We start from the raw sequence: 16291 nt of genomic DNA on the forward strand, positions 1-16291 counted from the left end.
CTTTTTGGTGTCCGCCGCGCGCTGCGTTCCCACGGTGGGGTTCTCACACATACTTCCCAGGGAGCTAACAAGGTTCGTGGAATCACTCGGAAGGGTTAATGGCTTGACCATTGCCATGCCTTCTTCGCTGTGCTGCCGCCGCCACTGGGTCCCATTGTCCGGTCGTCGCCGTCTGGGCTTTCACGCGCACACGCGTTCAGTTGCTCAGGCCGGGGGACGAGCGGCGGCTCCTTAATCCCTTTTGGGCAACAACACTAAACACCGCTCAAAAGCCGCTGTCAATCAGTGGCCGCCGCCGCGGTGTCGGCTTCCTTTCGTTTCCGTCGACAAGCGGTGGGGAGGTCGACCGGCGGGTGACTGACCCGCGCAAACATGGCGCCGGTGAGTCATAACAACAGCCTCAAATAGAGTCTGGAAACATAGTTTCAGAATAAACACAACTATTTTTGGTTCATGTTTCACGGAAAGCTTATTAAAAAGGCTTGCACAAAACGGTGACGAAACTGGTGTCACATTCCGAAACATACCCCACAGGTATTCACTGTGGGACCTATTGTTACTGAGTGCTGCAGAGCACTCAAAAAGCATTATGACTTAAAACCACAGATAGTGTAGCTTTATTTTCAAATGAGTTGCTTTTGAATAGGAATTGTACGCTACGAACTTACCAACATTCGCTGATAAATAGGATCAGTTATAACCAGTAGTAGCAGTGCGAAACGTACCGTATCTGCACATTACGATAAAGAAATGTTGAGAAACGCCAGGGAGAGATAAAACCGACTACACCTCTCGGTTGAAGTATCACACGTTACAGCCCACAAAATACTGACAAAAAGAAAGTGATTGATCTTTCAGTGTAAACAACCAAAGTGAAAAAAGAATGAATAAAAAAACAGCTTGTTGAGAGACTAGCAGCCAAATGAAGTTTGAATGCACAATACATAGGCAACAAATAAACATACAATATTCATAATGTGGTATGGTTGTTTTCGTGCCATTTTCATTGGCGCTTTCTTTCGTTCCATTCGATGGGAACGAATGAAGTGCTAGTCCGAGACTAGTGCTACTTGCGACGGTTTTATGAATGAAGCTTCCCTAATACAGCTTCGCAGCATTCCAATTCTGTTATTTTATGGCGTGGGACCTGGCATTAAAGACCGAAAGGGAATGCAGAGAAAGATAGTCAAACAAGGTGTAGGAGAATAGAAGCAAAATAAGTATCGCCAGGGGAAGCCACAATGCGCTGGCACATTACGAAAGCAAGGAACTGCACGACGAATTTTAAGAGCAGAGCGGCTTAGGCCAACACAGATCCATCCGGCGTAAAAAGAAAACCCCGAGCGCACGTGAGTGCGTGCCTCACGGCGACCGCCCGGCGTCGTCCAGGCTTGCGCATGGGCTTGCGCCACATGACGAGCTGCCGCCTTCGCCGTCGTCGTCGTCGTGTAACGACTGGTGCGCCACGGGTCCCTCACGCCGACGATGATGACAACGAATCTGCCAAGCCATCAACACGTGGAGACGGCCACGGACCAGATGAAGAATAAGTGGAGGTCCATGGAGGCGAGGGCGTGCTACAAGAGGATTTGCACTACGGGGCTGTGCCGTTGGAAGACGACGACGAAAGGGGTGCCGACGATTGCTACTGAATAAAAGAGTGTAGATACTTTAATGGTCTTTGCTTTACAGTGACGGTCCACAGAGACTTTGCACTGCTGGGGTCCGGCTGCTCCCTCTCTCGTGGGGTCCACTGTCCGTGTGGGGAGAAGCTAGGTCGACCCCCAGCTCTGCTGGTTCTCCAGCTTTTCACCACTAGTGCAGGCTGCACCAATTTTTGTCTCCCTTTTTTCTGCTATGTAAGCGGTCGAAGTGCTTACAGCAGCAAGTGTGTAGCACTATGAACCACGTGTTTGAAGTAATATAGGGCAAGTTGCGTCCCCAGCCTCTTTTGATTTAGGTTCTTCGATTTATTTTGCGTTCTTAGTTTCGAGGTATCTCCTTTACGTTCCCTTCAAGAGAAATCCACCAGAAACATTTTTTCTAATGCTATGCCGTGGCCCCTGGCGTAACTTGTATTTTCTTAAGATTAATTGAGGGCCGCCGCAGTGTAACAGATGGGAAAAATATCTCTTCCGCTGAACAAAGTCCGCGTTTACATTATCAAGCCAGACAACAAATTTTAAGACGAAGGTTAGTAAGAATACCAAGGAAAGTTGTTTCTGACACATAACTGTGCATAAATGTGCACATAACTGACATGCTCTGACTGATTCGCCTCCAGGGTGGGGGGGAAGGGGCGTGCGCCGACTTAAGCATAGATCCGGCCACCTCATAATCATGCCCAGTTTATTTCGACGCGCCCTTCCTGCCTCCCTTTTGCCCAGGAGGCAACCGAAAAAAAACCTTTCGTGTGCAGGTGTTCTGCCCTGCATAACCTACCCCTCGTGTACCTCGCATCCTGCATCCCGTGCCCGCTGTATTATGCGGCCCGATATTTTATGTCATATGGAATGTACACCGTGACTGATTCTAATGCCGACTGGAATCCAGATTTATTTGTTTATTTAGACCTATTTATACTTCATGGGGAACATTCACAAAAACCACAATGCCTACGAAGAAATACCACAGCACCATATGGCGTTTGTGGTTCCTTCTTCGTCCTGTCTTTTGCGCTGCTCTTCTTCGTATTACAATGTACCAACTGGCCCTTCCGCGAACTCTTTTACAATATCTACAAAAGTTCAACATTACAAACCGTTCGAGATTACGTGATGTGGCTTAGATGAAAGGTGCAATAAATTACCTTGTTTTGAACTAGAGGATGGCAACAAAATTGATGGTCTTGTTGTGATAGGCAACTTTAAGTAAAAAGCAACTTAAGGATATTCCTGAGCAGTAGGTACGATTACACCAGCTTGCACAATACGCGCGAACTTTGGTCAACTCCCACCGAGAAGAAAGTGCTACTCGTTTCTTCCGGCGCAATACAGTGCCAATCTCCAGAAGGGTACATTGAGATTTCACCTACATTCTTAACGCGGTCGCCTTATATTGGCGGTCACGCTGTGAGAATTTTGACATTTTCTAAGTTTTCAAGCTGTAAAAGAAGCAAAAAAGTGCTTGGCAAACCTATTCGAAGAAATTACTCACCTGCGGTGTTTTCGCATTGCGGCTTCTTGTGCTCCAGTTTTCACGGGCGCGAGCGTTCCTCGCACAAATCCCGCCACTCAGCATTGGGAAGAAGAGCTGCGCTTGACTAATGAAGCAGGAGGAAGAGGAAAACAAACGGAGAGGCTTTGGAGGTAATCAGATGTAGAGCCTGGTTTGCTACCCTGCAGTGGGGGAGTGGTGTTTAGCGGGATAAAAGAAAGGGTCAGCGAAAAGGTGAAGATAGGCCTGGAAACACGCACACTCCGAAAGCACTAAGCTCGAGGGCACTAGAGACGTTCGCGTAAGCATGTATTAAGAAAACGAAGGCGTTTTGTTACCTTTTGTCAACTTGATCATAGGGATGGAAGGGCGACGCAGAGGGCGTGATAAAAAAAAAAAAACAAGACGGGGCCGCATTGCGCTCGTACGATCTTTCTTCACCACCCCATCCTTTACGCAGAGGTTTTGGCCACAACAAACTTTACTTACTCAAGATTCATGTTTTGGGAATGTTCGACTGTATGGTTTTTTACCGAAGCACAGAAAAAACCAGCTGTACGACGACTTTTTTATATGAGTACCGACTCGAGCTAAGAATCATCTGCAAGATAATCACGAACTCCTTCTCTCCGGAAAAAGGGGTGTGCACTGAACTTGAGCTAAGTGAAAACAAAAACGAACACAATGGAAACGCAATGACCGAAAAACAAAAACAACAACACTTCCGCCAAAATCAAAATGCTAGGACCGAAATCGAAACGAAAAACCATCTACGGACAAAACGAAACCCATTCATACGCTGAGCATTCCTCGAACGCAAACATTTGGTATACGTCACTGTAGATCATTCTTCTGAGGTTGTCGGCAACGTTTACGTTATTCAATGGCAGCCGTCTCTCCCACAAAGCGAAACACACGCAGCCTACCAATGCCACGCTAGAAGGTGAACGCCCGACGAGAGCGAGAGACCGCACCTGCGATGTGGCGCGACGCTAGCGACAATGCTGATTGGCTATCATTGTGGCGTATTATAGAGCGGCAAGTTATCTTTATAACGAAGAAGTAATATACGCTCCAACATGGAACAGTCAAAACGTTATCCTTGGCCGATATACCCGAAGGAGTACGCGCCAAACACTTCAAAGGCATCATCATCGTCATCCGCATTAGAGCGCATGGCTAAAGTTGTCTTTGACACACGGCGTTTCGGCATGCTCCAAAACAGATAGCACAGGTCAGTCAATACAAGCTTTGCTTATAATAAAATGAGATAACATCAACTGGCAGGGAAAACGAGCTAACCTGATGACGCGAACTATAACAGTGCAACATTCGTTACTTCAACCGTCTGGAAATTGATCACTTGTACAATGCAGCGAAGAAGCCTTGCGGGAAGCAGTTTTGTGGTGTTGCTGAAGTTCACGTGTTCTGACGCACTACACAGGCGCACAAAGCTATTCAGTTTCAGCAAACTGTTGGAAGTCCAACATGTGCTCTTTGCAAGGTAGCTTTAGCTGATAGAGTCGCCGTTGTAGTCGTCACAAGCACTGCTCGATGAAAATGCCGCGCATCCAGCAATCGTACCGTATAAATAAAAAATAGCCGTACCTGATTTGCATAAATAGGCAAAGTCTACAGGAGTCATGGAGACAAAATACCAGTTCTGTTCATTAGAAACGCTGCTTTGTCTCAATAACAAAGATGATAATTTTATTGCAAACTTCAAAGTACTAATGGAGATGATAAAAAAAAAAACACGTGAAGTAGTGGCGACTACCGCCATCGAAAAACTTTCCTACGACACCCCAGAACCTTGTTCGGGCGATTGCCAGCAGCTGACCTAAACCGTCACTAAGACACATGACTTAACTATTGCAGAGCCTCTATTTCCATTTGATCACACCAGTTGAATTTTCTTGGAGTTAAGACCAGGTATGCTAATGTTTATGCAAAGGAATGAGAGAGTCCAGGGAGGGAAATCAGACGGCATGGTTTGTCGTGCTTGAGGGGGTACAGAAATGTTTATAGAGTTTATCGCTTCTGCGAAGCTGGAATTTTCGTTGCGCTGTACATTACGGGCCAAGACATTGCCTTGTGAGTGCAACTGATGCCTCAGGTATATTCGAACTGTTTCCTGCAGCCGGAGAACATCCAAGGGCAAGCAACCAGCCTCCGCAACTGTACCAGTGCACGAAGTGCCCTTAGGCAGACCAAGACAGGCGCGCAGACAATTATTTCTTGCTCCGTCAAGCTGCTTTTTGCTTGAAGTCGATAGCCGCTGTAAAACTGGTAGGCTGTAACAATTTTGCCTCCTACAACTCGCGCTTGCCCACATCAATGCCCGATATTCACATATGGCCCACATTTTTACTGACGGCTCAACTACGCCTCACGGTAGTTCTTCTGGCGTCTTCATTTCGTCGACCGGCAAAGCCTTGTCCTACCGCCTGGAACGAACAACCTCATCCACGTCTGCCGAGCTCCATGCACTTAAACAAGCCCTGCGCTACGTTCTTCGGCAGCCACCAGCCGAATGGGCTATATTCACGGACTCGAAGGCGGCGTTGCAAACCTTACGGCGTGCCAGCTGCTTCAGCCTTCACGAGCATGTATCCCGTGACGTCACGTACCTACACCATCTCGCCTACGTCGCCGGTCACCGAGTGACCCTACAATGGATTCCTGCACATTGCGGCATTCTCGGCAACGAGAAAGCGGATGAGACAGCTCGCAGAGGCCTACAGCTGCGAAATGTAAGAAAGATTTTTTTCACAAAACACGAGGCCGCGGCGCTAGCGAAGGAGCTTGCCTTAGCGGAGCGAAACCGCCTCTGGTCTTGTCCTGAAACTCGGCACCCTTTCCTGCACCATATAGACCCTGGACTCAGAATGAGGCTACCAGAGCGGATTCCACGTAAGCTTGAAACCCTTTACCACCGGTTGCGTCTCAACTCAGCGCTCACGAACTCTTACCGCCATCGCCTCGGTCTAACTGCAAACCCCTATTGCGATAATTGTGGATTGCCCGAAACAGTAGAGCACGTCCTTCTAGAGTGCCCAGCATACATCCAAGAAAGAACTCGCCTCGGAGAAAAGATTGAGTGCCTCAACAACGCATCTATATCTTTGAAAGGTCTCCTTGGACCCTGGCCCTCTCCATCGTCCCAGAGAAAAGTGTTGGCTGCTTTATTTGACTATTTACACGGAATCGGCCTCGCAGAGACAATTTAGAACTTTACGTGTCAGATCGTGTGGACTTTTAAAACACCACGCAAAGCTTCGTGTTCACTTTTCTTTTAATCTCTTCTTTTCCCATCTTTCTTCTGCCCTACTTCTTTTAGGGCCGTTACTCCCTTCTCCCCATCCCCGCAGAGTAGCATGCAGGCGGTAACATGCCGGCAAACCTCTCTGCTTTCATCTAATAAAGAGCTCTCTCTCTCTCTCTCTCACACCAGTTGAATGCTAACGTGCAGTTGAGACACTGAAACATGTTTCTAGTGCTGGCGTATATGACGTCACGTCTGCCTATAACCCCTTACTGTAGCACAAAATGTGGAAGTTTGTCAATATGCTTGCATTTTTCGGTTAAAAACGTCTTTAGTGGCTAAAACGCAGCTGAATGAGATACTAAAGCCTAGTTCTCTCAAAATAAACAAAGCTGTTTTAAGTGCATAGCACTTTAGGGGCTAGCCTTGTCGTCGTAGCTCGCTCGCTGGACCCAAGTAAAGCCACACGGCATTCCGTCGTAGCGGCTGTCATCGCGGCGTAACCCAGAGGCTTCGAAAACCAAACGCGGTTTATATAGTTTACAGCGTTCGAAACTCGTGAACCGCTGGTGCTTCTCATACATCTGCCCGTTGTTTAGCGCAAAGAAAACTGTAGGCACATTTGAGGCAAAATATACGTAATTAACCGCCAGCGCCCGGGTTCATTTAATTAGGAACGCTCGTTTGGTTGGTTTTTACGATAGTAAGCGAAAAAAAAATCACGAAAGCTTGCACTCATGCGCAAGACTTGAATGACGAAGCTGTGGTAAGTGATCACTGACGGACGCAAAGTTGAGTTTTAGTATCGTTGTGGTGTCGTTGTTGACGTCGCCAGCATGCCATTTCAATTACCTTATGTTGAGCAAGGCCAGTGTGAGCTCGTCGTTTTGGTCGACGTTTCCATACGCCACTCTTCAAGAGCGACGGACGTATGGTCGTAGCGGATGCTTTGCACGCCGAGCCTCTCGAAGCACGGCCTCTTCCTCGGCGGGGCGAACTATCCGTGGCTGGGCCATGCGGAGTCGATTATCACCTACATCAGCTTCGACATTAAAGTCGCGGCTCTTCTACGGTACAGAGCGCGTGCTCACGACGACACGAGGACGAATGAATGAACGGCGTACGCTATGACGCGTCTTCCTCGTTCAGAGCAAGTTTTGCTACGATACGACGAAGGCTGGATTGTTTTTGTGGCCAATGTTGGCAAATCTCCCTAAGTGGGTGTGCTTCGCTTGACGAACGTGCTCGAGGCATGCAGCCAAGGCTGGAGCTCTTTGTTTGGCCAATATTTGCCAACCACCCTAAGTGGGTATGCTTAGCTTGACGAACGTGCGCTCGAGGTATGCGTGCACGAGCGATCGGCCTTTCCTCGGGGAGTTTTCGGCGCGCACGAACCCCGAACTTACGGCCAGTAACAACAGCTTCGCCGTTAAAAAGTGGCAGTGCCACGTCGGCACGTGTGGGAGGAAAAGCAAGCAAAATAAGAACAGAACTCCCGCTGGTGCGCGAGCACTGCGAAGCCGGGAGAATATAATGGCATTGGGTGGTAGAAGTGAGCAGATAACAGCGTTACAGCCCATTATGGCGAATCACTGCGCTGCACTTCCGACAGCTTTCACATTGAGTGGAACGGCTTTATTTTTTTTTGTCTTCACGTCTTCATTAAGAGACTAGTTGGTGTTCATATCAGACGCGTAGCTCAATGAAATCCGCGCTTCCAGCAATCTTACGGGGTACAAACCAGATATTGCCGCTCCTGATTTGTATAAATAGACCAAGCGTCAATATTGTGAAGGCACGAGAAAAATGTTATCGGAACCGCAACTAAGTCGGAGGTTTGTTCCACGCAGTGAACCCGAATTTCCAATGAGCACACATTCCCTCATTTCTGTCGTTTGTAGGGTGCCTAGCTTTGCTCTCCTATTCACAGGTGCTATGCAAGTTTGGCTTCCCAAGCCAATTCTGGAAATTTGCATAGTTGTTTGTTTACGTAAAAGTAATGTCCTTGTTAATCTTTCTACGTGCCAGCAGGAGTGAGCGCCTTGTTACAATTTTAGGTGTAAGTACTTTTACTAATGCCGAAATAAATGCGAGTTTTCTTTAGCTAATTTTTAGAAAATTAAATAAAGCATTGAAAGAGAAAATGCAGTAGGACGCTTCATGTGCAGTTACCAATATCCGAGAATAGGTTACCTTGCTTGCACAATCTGCGGTAAATTTGATCAAGGAAAGGCTACAGCGGAGCGATGTTTGACAAACACCTTAAAGCGTACAGGAAAAGGACGATAATCTGAAGGGCTGATCAGAAATTACCACTACATAAAAACAAAAATGGTCGAACATTTTGAACTGCACAGAGAACAGGTATTTTATGCAGATTTTAGCTGATGTTCTGTTTCCGACTCAATATCTGTTTTCCAGGGGACTTTGCTCAGTAGCTGTGCATTTAAATGCGGATGGTTCAGGTTCGGTAGGTATTACGATGGAAGTACTTGTTGGGTACGTACCAATTTCGACGTTAATGCTTAGGGAGTGCTTAGAATAAGGTCCGCATTGTCTTTGGCGACATCTTTTTGTTTCTGCATGTATTGTTCATTGGAGTACGCTGTGGTAAAGCTGAGCCATGGAATTGCCTTAGAGCGAACACAAAGCGAAGTCGGACCAAGGCAACGCCCTTGAATCCTTCTTCTGGACATTGCCGGAAAATGCGGAGTCATTTGTTAAGTCAAGAGATATTCCCAACGGTCGGCCTTAGTGTGGCCGTGTCGAATGATCGCGTCTTGGATTCTGAGAGAAATAAGCTCTAATCGTCCTCTTTTGAAACTCCTCACCAAAGCCACAAAAATAATGGTTCTGAAACACACTCTCCGAAATAAGAAATGAACTTAACAAAACAAGAATTCAATTTTATTTCATTACGCGCATGTACAACTGCCACTGTTCTTTCAGGTTCTTGCTGGAATTGGTAGAGCCTTCAAGGCAAGGGGATACTGCAAAAGTGGTATATGCATGAGGCACTTCGGCGCCAGCTACGAAGGATCCGAAGCCGAGAAGTTTTGTCGTGAGAGAAGGCCAGAGCCACTAGTCATACCGTCTTCTGGAAACAAACAAGGTAAAGTAGGCCTTAAGGACATTATATGTTTGCTCGGTGGCGGCAAAGGAAGAGTGTGTTATTTGGATTGCAGTTTAGAGTGAAAACGGCCTTCGTTTAAATTCAACAAAGGACCTATCTGCAGCTCTTTATCACCACTCATTCAACACATACGACGGAAGTACAACAGCATTTTTTACGCTTTTTACCTAAACACATGTAGTATCGTAGTCAGATAAACACCCCGATAGTTCGCTTCTGAGCCCTCTAAACAAGAATCGAACTGCACGGCCAACTCTAGTCTTCTTTTGTGGAGTTTTCCCAGAAACTGTGAATGGCAACGGCTGTTTTCTCTCGTTAGAGGACTCTTGCAATAAGAAGGTTTAAGGCAGGACTGTAGGAAAAGTGGAACCTCGTACGGGGCATTGCTATACCCAAAATTGAATGCGAAACTACCCAATGGTTGATATGATTGTGTGAGGGCAAGGTTTGTTGTCGAACACGTATCGACAGAACCGAATGAGTCAGAGGAGTTTGTTGTTGCACTTATTACGCGCACTAGCTGAATAAACATTACTAAATTCCCGCTTATTACAGAAAAGACAGCTGCGAGTAATCGTGCTACCATTATCGATAAAAGTTGAAAAGCCGGTACATTTTTTTTTACGTGTAGAGTATAAAAAAATTAGACCATCTTTCTGTAGGGGAACCCTGAGTAGTATGTGAAGCAGCCATGGGGTCGACCGAAGTTACCATTAGTTTTCAGTTCGTCGTTTCCGTTGACGTTCAGCTTCGCGTGTCGTCATTGTATCAGTGGCTTCTTGACGTAGTTTGAATAAGTGAAGGACATAAGGTGCATTCGTAGCACATGCTCCCGTCTCGGTTTGTAGCGCAGTGGGAAGAGCGCCACAAACCTCCCGTTGCGGCCAGAGGGTCGTGGGATCGAAACCGGGCGCCGCCTAACTATTTCTTTTTATAGTGTACTGCGCTGACGTCAGCCCAAACGCTGACGGGGCTGAAGAGACGCGCATGCGCAGTAGAGTGCGGAGGGCGGACTACGACGAGGGAGGGAGGGACACAGCCCCGAGCATGAGGTGCTTCGCATCTAAAAAAAGTTACAGCCAACACAATAGACAACGTGGTACGGCTTATGTATCATCATCGTGAGCAGGCGCATCCTCATCGTACCCGCCGCGGTTGCTCATTGGCTAAGGCGTTGGGCTGCTGAGCACGAGGACGCGGGTTCAATCCCAGGCCGAGGCGGCCGCTTTCCCGATGGAGGAGAAAAGAAAAAACGCCCGTGTGTACGAGATTTCGGCGCACGATAAAGATCCCCAGGCGGTCAAAATTAATCCGGAGCCCTCCACTACAGCGCGCCTCATCGTCTGTGTAGCGTCGTCGTGTTAAACCCCACAATCAATCAAATCAGCATCCTCATCATCATATCCATCTGCCGCGCGTGATTCACCTGGGCCCGACGCGATATTGCGTTCAGTGATAGGTACAAGCCATGCAATCCCGGTGCGATGCATAGCATTAATTAAACCTATCAATATGCTTCACCTCACCCCTAACCCGACCGAACAGTTGCAAAACCACCCTTATTTACGAAAACATGTGTAGGATTGGGCTAAGAAGACATTTTGCAGTAAAAATATCAGAAGTCGGAAAAAGCTTTAGCACTGCTGGGTCTAATCCCAGGTTGTTCGGACGGAAACCCGAGGCTATACCCATGGGCTATGCAGAGGACGAAAAGCGGAGCTTGTCTTTGCAGTTGTTGAAAGGAATAGGGGAAGTGTTCTAAGCGGACCAGTAGGCGGCGCGAAGTGCGCGCAGGAAGCGCTTTGCTTGCACCTATCTTTGTACTAAATGGCGCGGCGGGACCCATGTTTATAAGAACGTGATCAGAATCTTATTTGTGGGCCCCTGTAAGTATTGACCTGTATTTAGCAAATTCCGGCTGCTTCTCCGTAGGGTTAGAATTAGCTGCAGATTTACCTCGCCTAGGTTGTTCCTGATGGAGCAATAGTGCTATAGCGCACTATGCCTACTTGGCACGCCTTTTCGTCTCGGCCACGACCGACAATAATCCAAGCATTTTACTGCACACCATGGCACTAATACGAATTTTTTATTGACCTATTCAACACGCTGCACCACTGCAGCGAGCCATAATTACCACTGAACCACCAAATCATCTGCAGCGTCAGCCCCGGGGGCCAGCATGCGGCTCACCGACAAGTCGCACGCCTGAACATTCTCACTGATCTTCGCCAACTTACAAAGCTTCTAAGGAGACGCCATGGTGTTTCGCATGGGTTTGTGGGTCACTGGCGTCATCCAGCCTCAAGCGTTTTTTTTTCGGCAAATTGGTTCACCGTACCACAAGACCATGGTGATGGGCATATTGAAGCTTCAGTTTTAAACGGCGGTGGTACTCCTCGTCCCCGAGCTCCAACAAGGTGTGACAAGTAGCCCGTGTTGAGACACTATATTTTCACCCCGATTGCGTACCTGCTTAGGTATAGTGTTTTACCTCTTAAAATAAGCTTGAGTCAATGGCCTGCTCTAGTCAGCGTAGGCCGTGGTTAAGTAGCAGTTGTATAGATGGGTAGTCACCGCATATAAGGTTGTTAAGGGCCCGTTTTCGCACCGGCACTGCGTCTTACTTTTTAAATGCGGAGCATTTCTTAGGCTCGCGATGTCACTCGTCGATGTTGTCGGCGCCGTCCACACGCTCACTGCGCATGCGCGTCGCGTCGAGGCGCAGGTGCGCGTCTCTCCCCCGTACCCTCCTCGCTCTCAACAACAGGTGCGGCGGGGCGGGGGGTGCGCGTGTACCCCGTGCGCTCCGTCGCTCTCAACAACAGCTGCGGCGGTGCGGGGGGAGCGCGTCTGTTCGCGCATGCGTCGTAGCTACCCGTGCACTGCGTCGCGCTCAACAGTAACGGCGGCAGGGCGTGTACACGTGATAACGGCGTGGTGGGTGCGTGGAAAGTTCGCGCGCTTGTGCACGGAATTGTGCGCATGCGCGTCTATCCACCGTACTCCTCTCCCTCGAACGCGGGCGGTGTGTATATACGCTGCGGAGCGCGCGTTCGGAATTCAGTCAAGGGCGTCTTTGCTTGGCTTTCGCTTGACTTGACGCTTTGTTTGACGGCACCAAGCAATAAATACAGACTTTAACTTTACACTCCTTGCCTTCGCTTCTCCTTCATTCAATAAATAAGAATAATAAAGACGAAATAACAATTAACCATTCCCAAACCATACCCAATTACGCAACATTCACGCGATACCCCCACCACTCTGCGACACATTTACTCGAGTTCCCCCCGTGGGAAGATGCGGGCGGGTTTTTTAGGTGCGGGGATACCTTTAGGTGCATGCCCTTTTTGAGGTGAGCATCATCATGTTATCATCATCACCATCCAAAGAGCGCTGTTTAGGGACATCTGAGAACACTACCAGCAGCTGCCCGTGGCGATCGAGTGCCTTTCACACCATTGCATTTCACACGAGTGATTTTCACACCATTACTTCACCTCTTATATCTACGCGATTGCCGCCTCCCACCTTTCCACGAGTCGGCTCCGTACCCTGCAATTACTCGCAACTCAATATATTGAAGAAAATAAACAGACAGCTCATGAACTCTGAAAAAAAAAAAAACGTGGATCAGAATGAATGACAACGCGAGTCAAGTAAAAAGCGTTTCATATGCCGCATGATAAAAACAAAGAGCAAAAAAAAAGTATTGACCTCAGCGTTCCCATGTTTTCAGACAGCTCGCCCACGGCTCCTCCGTAACGATGCATGCCGAATTGCGATCAGTAAGCGGCGAAGTTTGCTTTCTAGTACATTAGTTCCGGCGTACATAAGTTCTGCATGCGGTGAGAAACAGATATTTCGTGTGCACTGAAGTCTGCTTCAGTAATTTGAAGGGAGGAGCCCGCGATTATCGAAGTCTCTTCTGCTGCTACATCGAGTTTGCCTCTGTTTCTTTGCTTTTGTTTCTTTGTATTTTAGAGCAAATTACTCACTCCTACAGGCAGTCTGGTCCCAATTCTCGCGGCAGGTTCCCCAGAGACAGAGTTCCACACTCCGCGTGCACCTGATTTTCTGACGTGCCGTCAGGTGCACCTGTCATGGCACGCGTCGCATCACGATATTTCTTGTTCAATTCTCGCAGGGTGCTGGGATGACACAGTGCTTAGTGCCCTTAGCTCCTCCGGTACATGATTGCGAAATTTATTTACTCCTTACAGCGGCGGCCCTTCTCATACCGTTAGTGATGACGGACGGCGCTAACATTATCTTCCCAAGAGGCACCCATGCACAGTGCAAAATCCAGTCTAAGGATTTACTTTTCCTGTTTTTACCGAAAGTGTGCTGCGCTCATGCGTGATTGTTACGAACGCGAGATTCCGTTTTCCAGTGGGTACCATTCCGCCACTTCCCGTACGCACCAGTGCCATCTACTGCTTCGCTCCGAACACTTCTGTTGCTTTGAGCAACCTCTAAAAGAGCCCCGCTAGTAGGCATCAGATGGTTCAGGATAGAAGCGGCATTACGTTTCCCTGTGGGCACCATCTAGGCTCTTCCTCTACCCACCCAGAGCAATGTACTGGTTCACTTCGAACACTTATATTGTTTATAGCAACCACCAAAAGAACCCACGCTTCTACCTCAGTTAGTAGCGTAGCCTTGGGGTAGAAACTCTGGTTCTAGCGCGAACGTTCTGGGCTCTATCCCTAGCAGGGCCGAAAGTTCTAAGAGGAGTAATTTTTTTATTGTAGACTGTTTTGTGTCTCAGTTTTACGGATTCTCTTTGTACATAAATGTGGTAACGAAAAACGTGTCATTACATTACACGCAACAGAAATTATCAGCTGTTTGGATGAGCAGAAACGTCTGCTTGTCTTGTTCTGCACTGCAAGGTACAGCGACTCCACTCCACTGGGGCGTAGCGGCGTCTATAGTCTTGGTGGTGACCGAGACAGTGCTACTGACTCGGTCCTCTCCACGGCTCCAGTCGGAATACGGCTAGCAGCCATCGGCAACGCATCGTCCACGAGAGCCGCAGTAGCTGTGGCGACTACCTACACACTCCGAAGTGTTTTCGCGCTTGCTGGTCCGGCTTCGCCCGTTTTCTGCACTAGTCTGGGGCAGCGGAGACGCATAGGTACCGATTTGCACGTCAAAAGCGCAGCGTTTTGGTCCTCTAGCGTCCATGGCACTGCTAGTTTCCTTGGTGCGCTCCTCACTAACTCTACGGGAATTCAATGAAGCAAGCGGGGTGACGCGGTCTCTAATAATGCTACAGGACCCTGGGAGCGCCGAACCTGCATTGAGCGACAGAAGAAACCACCGCCAAGAGTCCCAGGTCGTTCGCACAAGAAATGACGCAACAAAATGCCTATCTTTGCCCAAAGGAGATTTATGCACATCAAGAAGTCTCGAGATGTACACCAAGTGTAAATACGAACAAAGTGCGCGATGTTTCAAGGAAACACATTTCAATTTAACAGAAACTTCTTTATACAGTTCGCAGTATTTGGGATATATAGATAGAGCTGTGCTCATTCTTTCCGGGGGGGGGGGGGGGGAGCCAAAGTGTTGAAAAACTTATTATTAGTTGATCTTCGTCAAGCGACCAACCCTGAAGCAGTTGCTGTCAAGGTAATTCCCTTTACTAGGGTTGTGACAGTGTAGCTCCCTACAACGTACTGTGCATACGTCCTTATACGGAGTGGAAGGAGGAGTAGGCGCACGACGCCTAGCGCAAGACACGGAATCGATACGGCGACTACACTGCGGTCACTAAAATTCGTCTAAAATGTTATGTGGTAGTCGTACTGCGGTACCGGTGTGTAGCCAATTCAGTTTTCCGGCTTCGCTGTACAACCACGCTCACAGAGTGGGATGGCAGACGACTTTTTCTAGTACATGTCATCCCGTCTCTTCAGCGCATAGAGACGTTGAAAGAAATACACCTGAGAAGGATAACCTCGCCACATTTGCAAAGATAGGTCCCCAATGCCGACCTTTTTTCAGCGGTCTGACAGAGCTTGGATGATATAAATTAGGCCTTTCATTCATTTTGTTCCCGATTTCGCCAACGAATCACACTCTGTTTTCTCGAATGTCTGGGTTCCCTAACATGATTAGTTTATGTCGGCGAACACCTTCTTCGGCAGCCCACGTAGTGGACGACACGTTTTTGTATTTATAACTTAGGACAACGTTAGGGCAACAGTGCTTAGGACAACGTTTTGCGAAACAATGACGTAGCAGTTGCTAAATATTTAAGTCTCAACGGTTCCTGATTGATGTTTAACCACAATAAAAATGTTAAAGTCGGGGTTAAGAGTTACAGCTATCTACCACCACAGCGTTCACCACGACATTAATTATTTCTAGATATTTTGAGAGTACAGGACCTCCGTCGCCAACAAAACCACACACCGTGTGCAAAGTGAGGTCTTCAAACATAAACTTACGTTTAATAATAGTTTCCCATGCCGTCAATTACTATATCACTTATCATAACATGATGAATTAGGTTGACGAAAATTATCGTGAAAGTCTCTAGTCCGCTAGCCATTTTCGTACGACCCGCTAGCTGAAACCAATAGGTCCAACAAATGAATAAAATTCTTTCGTCGCACGTAGGACAAGCATTTATTCTAGAAACATTCCCTCAAAATATTTGTAAATACGTTACTTTCTCAAATACCTTTTTCGGAGAATAACTGACACATGGTAGCGAATATGAG

The 16291-nt window shown here is 47.8% G+C and overlaps 1 protein-coding gene across 1 annotated transcript in view; it reads left to right on the forward strand.

Annotated features, from left to right (window-relative positions):
• The window catches only part of LOC144146831 (uncharacterized), a 45002-nt gene that overhangs the window by 14821 nt on the left and 13890 nt on the right, over nt 1–16291 (forward strand). Inside the window, exons 3-4 of the mRNA XM_077678759.1 lie at nt 8843–8920; nt 9371–9533. Of these exons, the coding sequence (XP_077534885.1) occupies nt 8843–8920; nt 9371–9533 (241 nt within the window). The remainder of the gene's footprint in view (nt 1–8842; nt 8921–9370; nt 9534–16291) is intronic.

Source organism: Haemaphysalis longicornis, unplaced genomic scaffold (genome assembly GCF_048455015.1).
Source record: "Haemaphysalis longicornis isolate Haplotype H1 unplaced genomic scaffold, Haemaphysalis longicornis Haplotype H1 scaffold_7, whole genome shotgun sequence".
NCBI lineage: Eukaryota > Metazoa > Arthropoda > Arachnida > Ixodida > Ixodidae > Haemaphysalis > Haemaphysalis longicornis.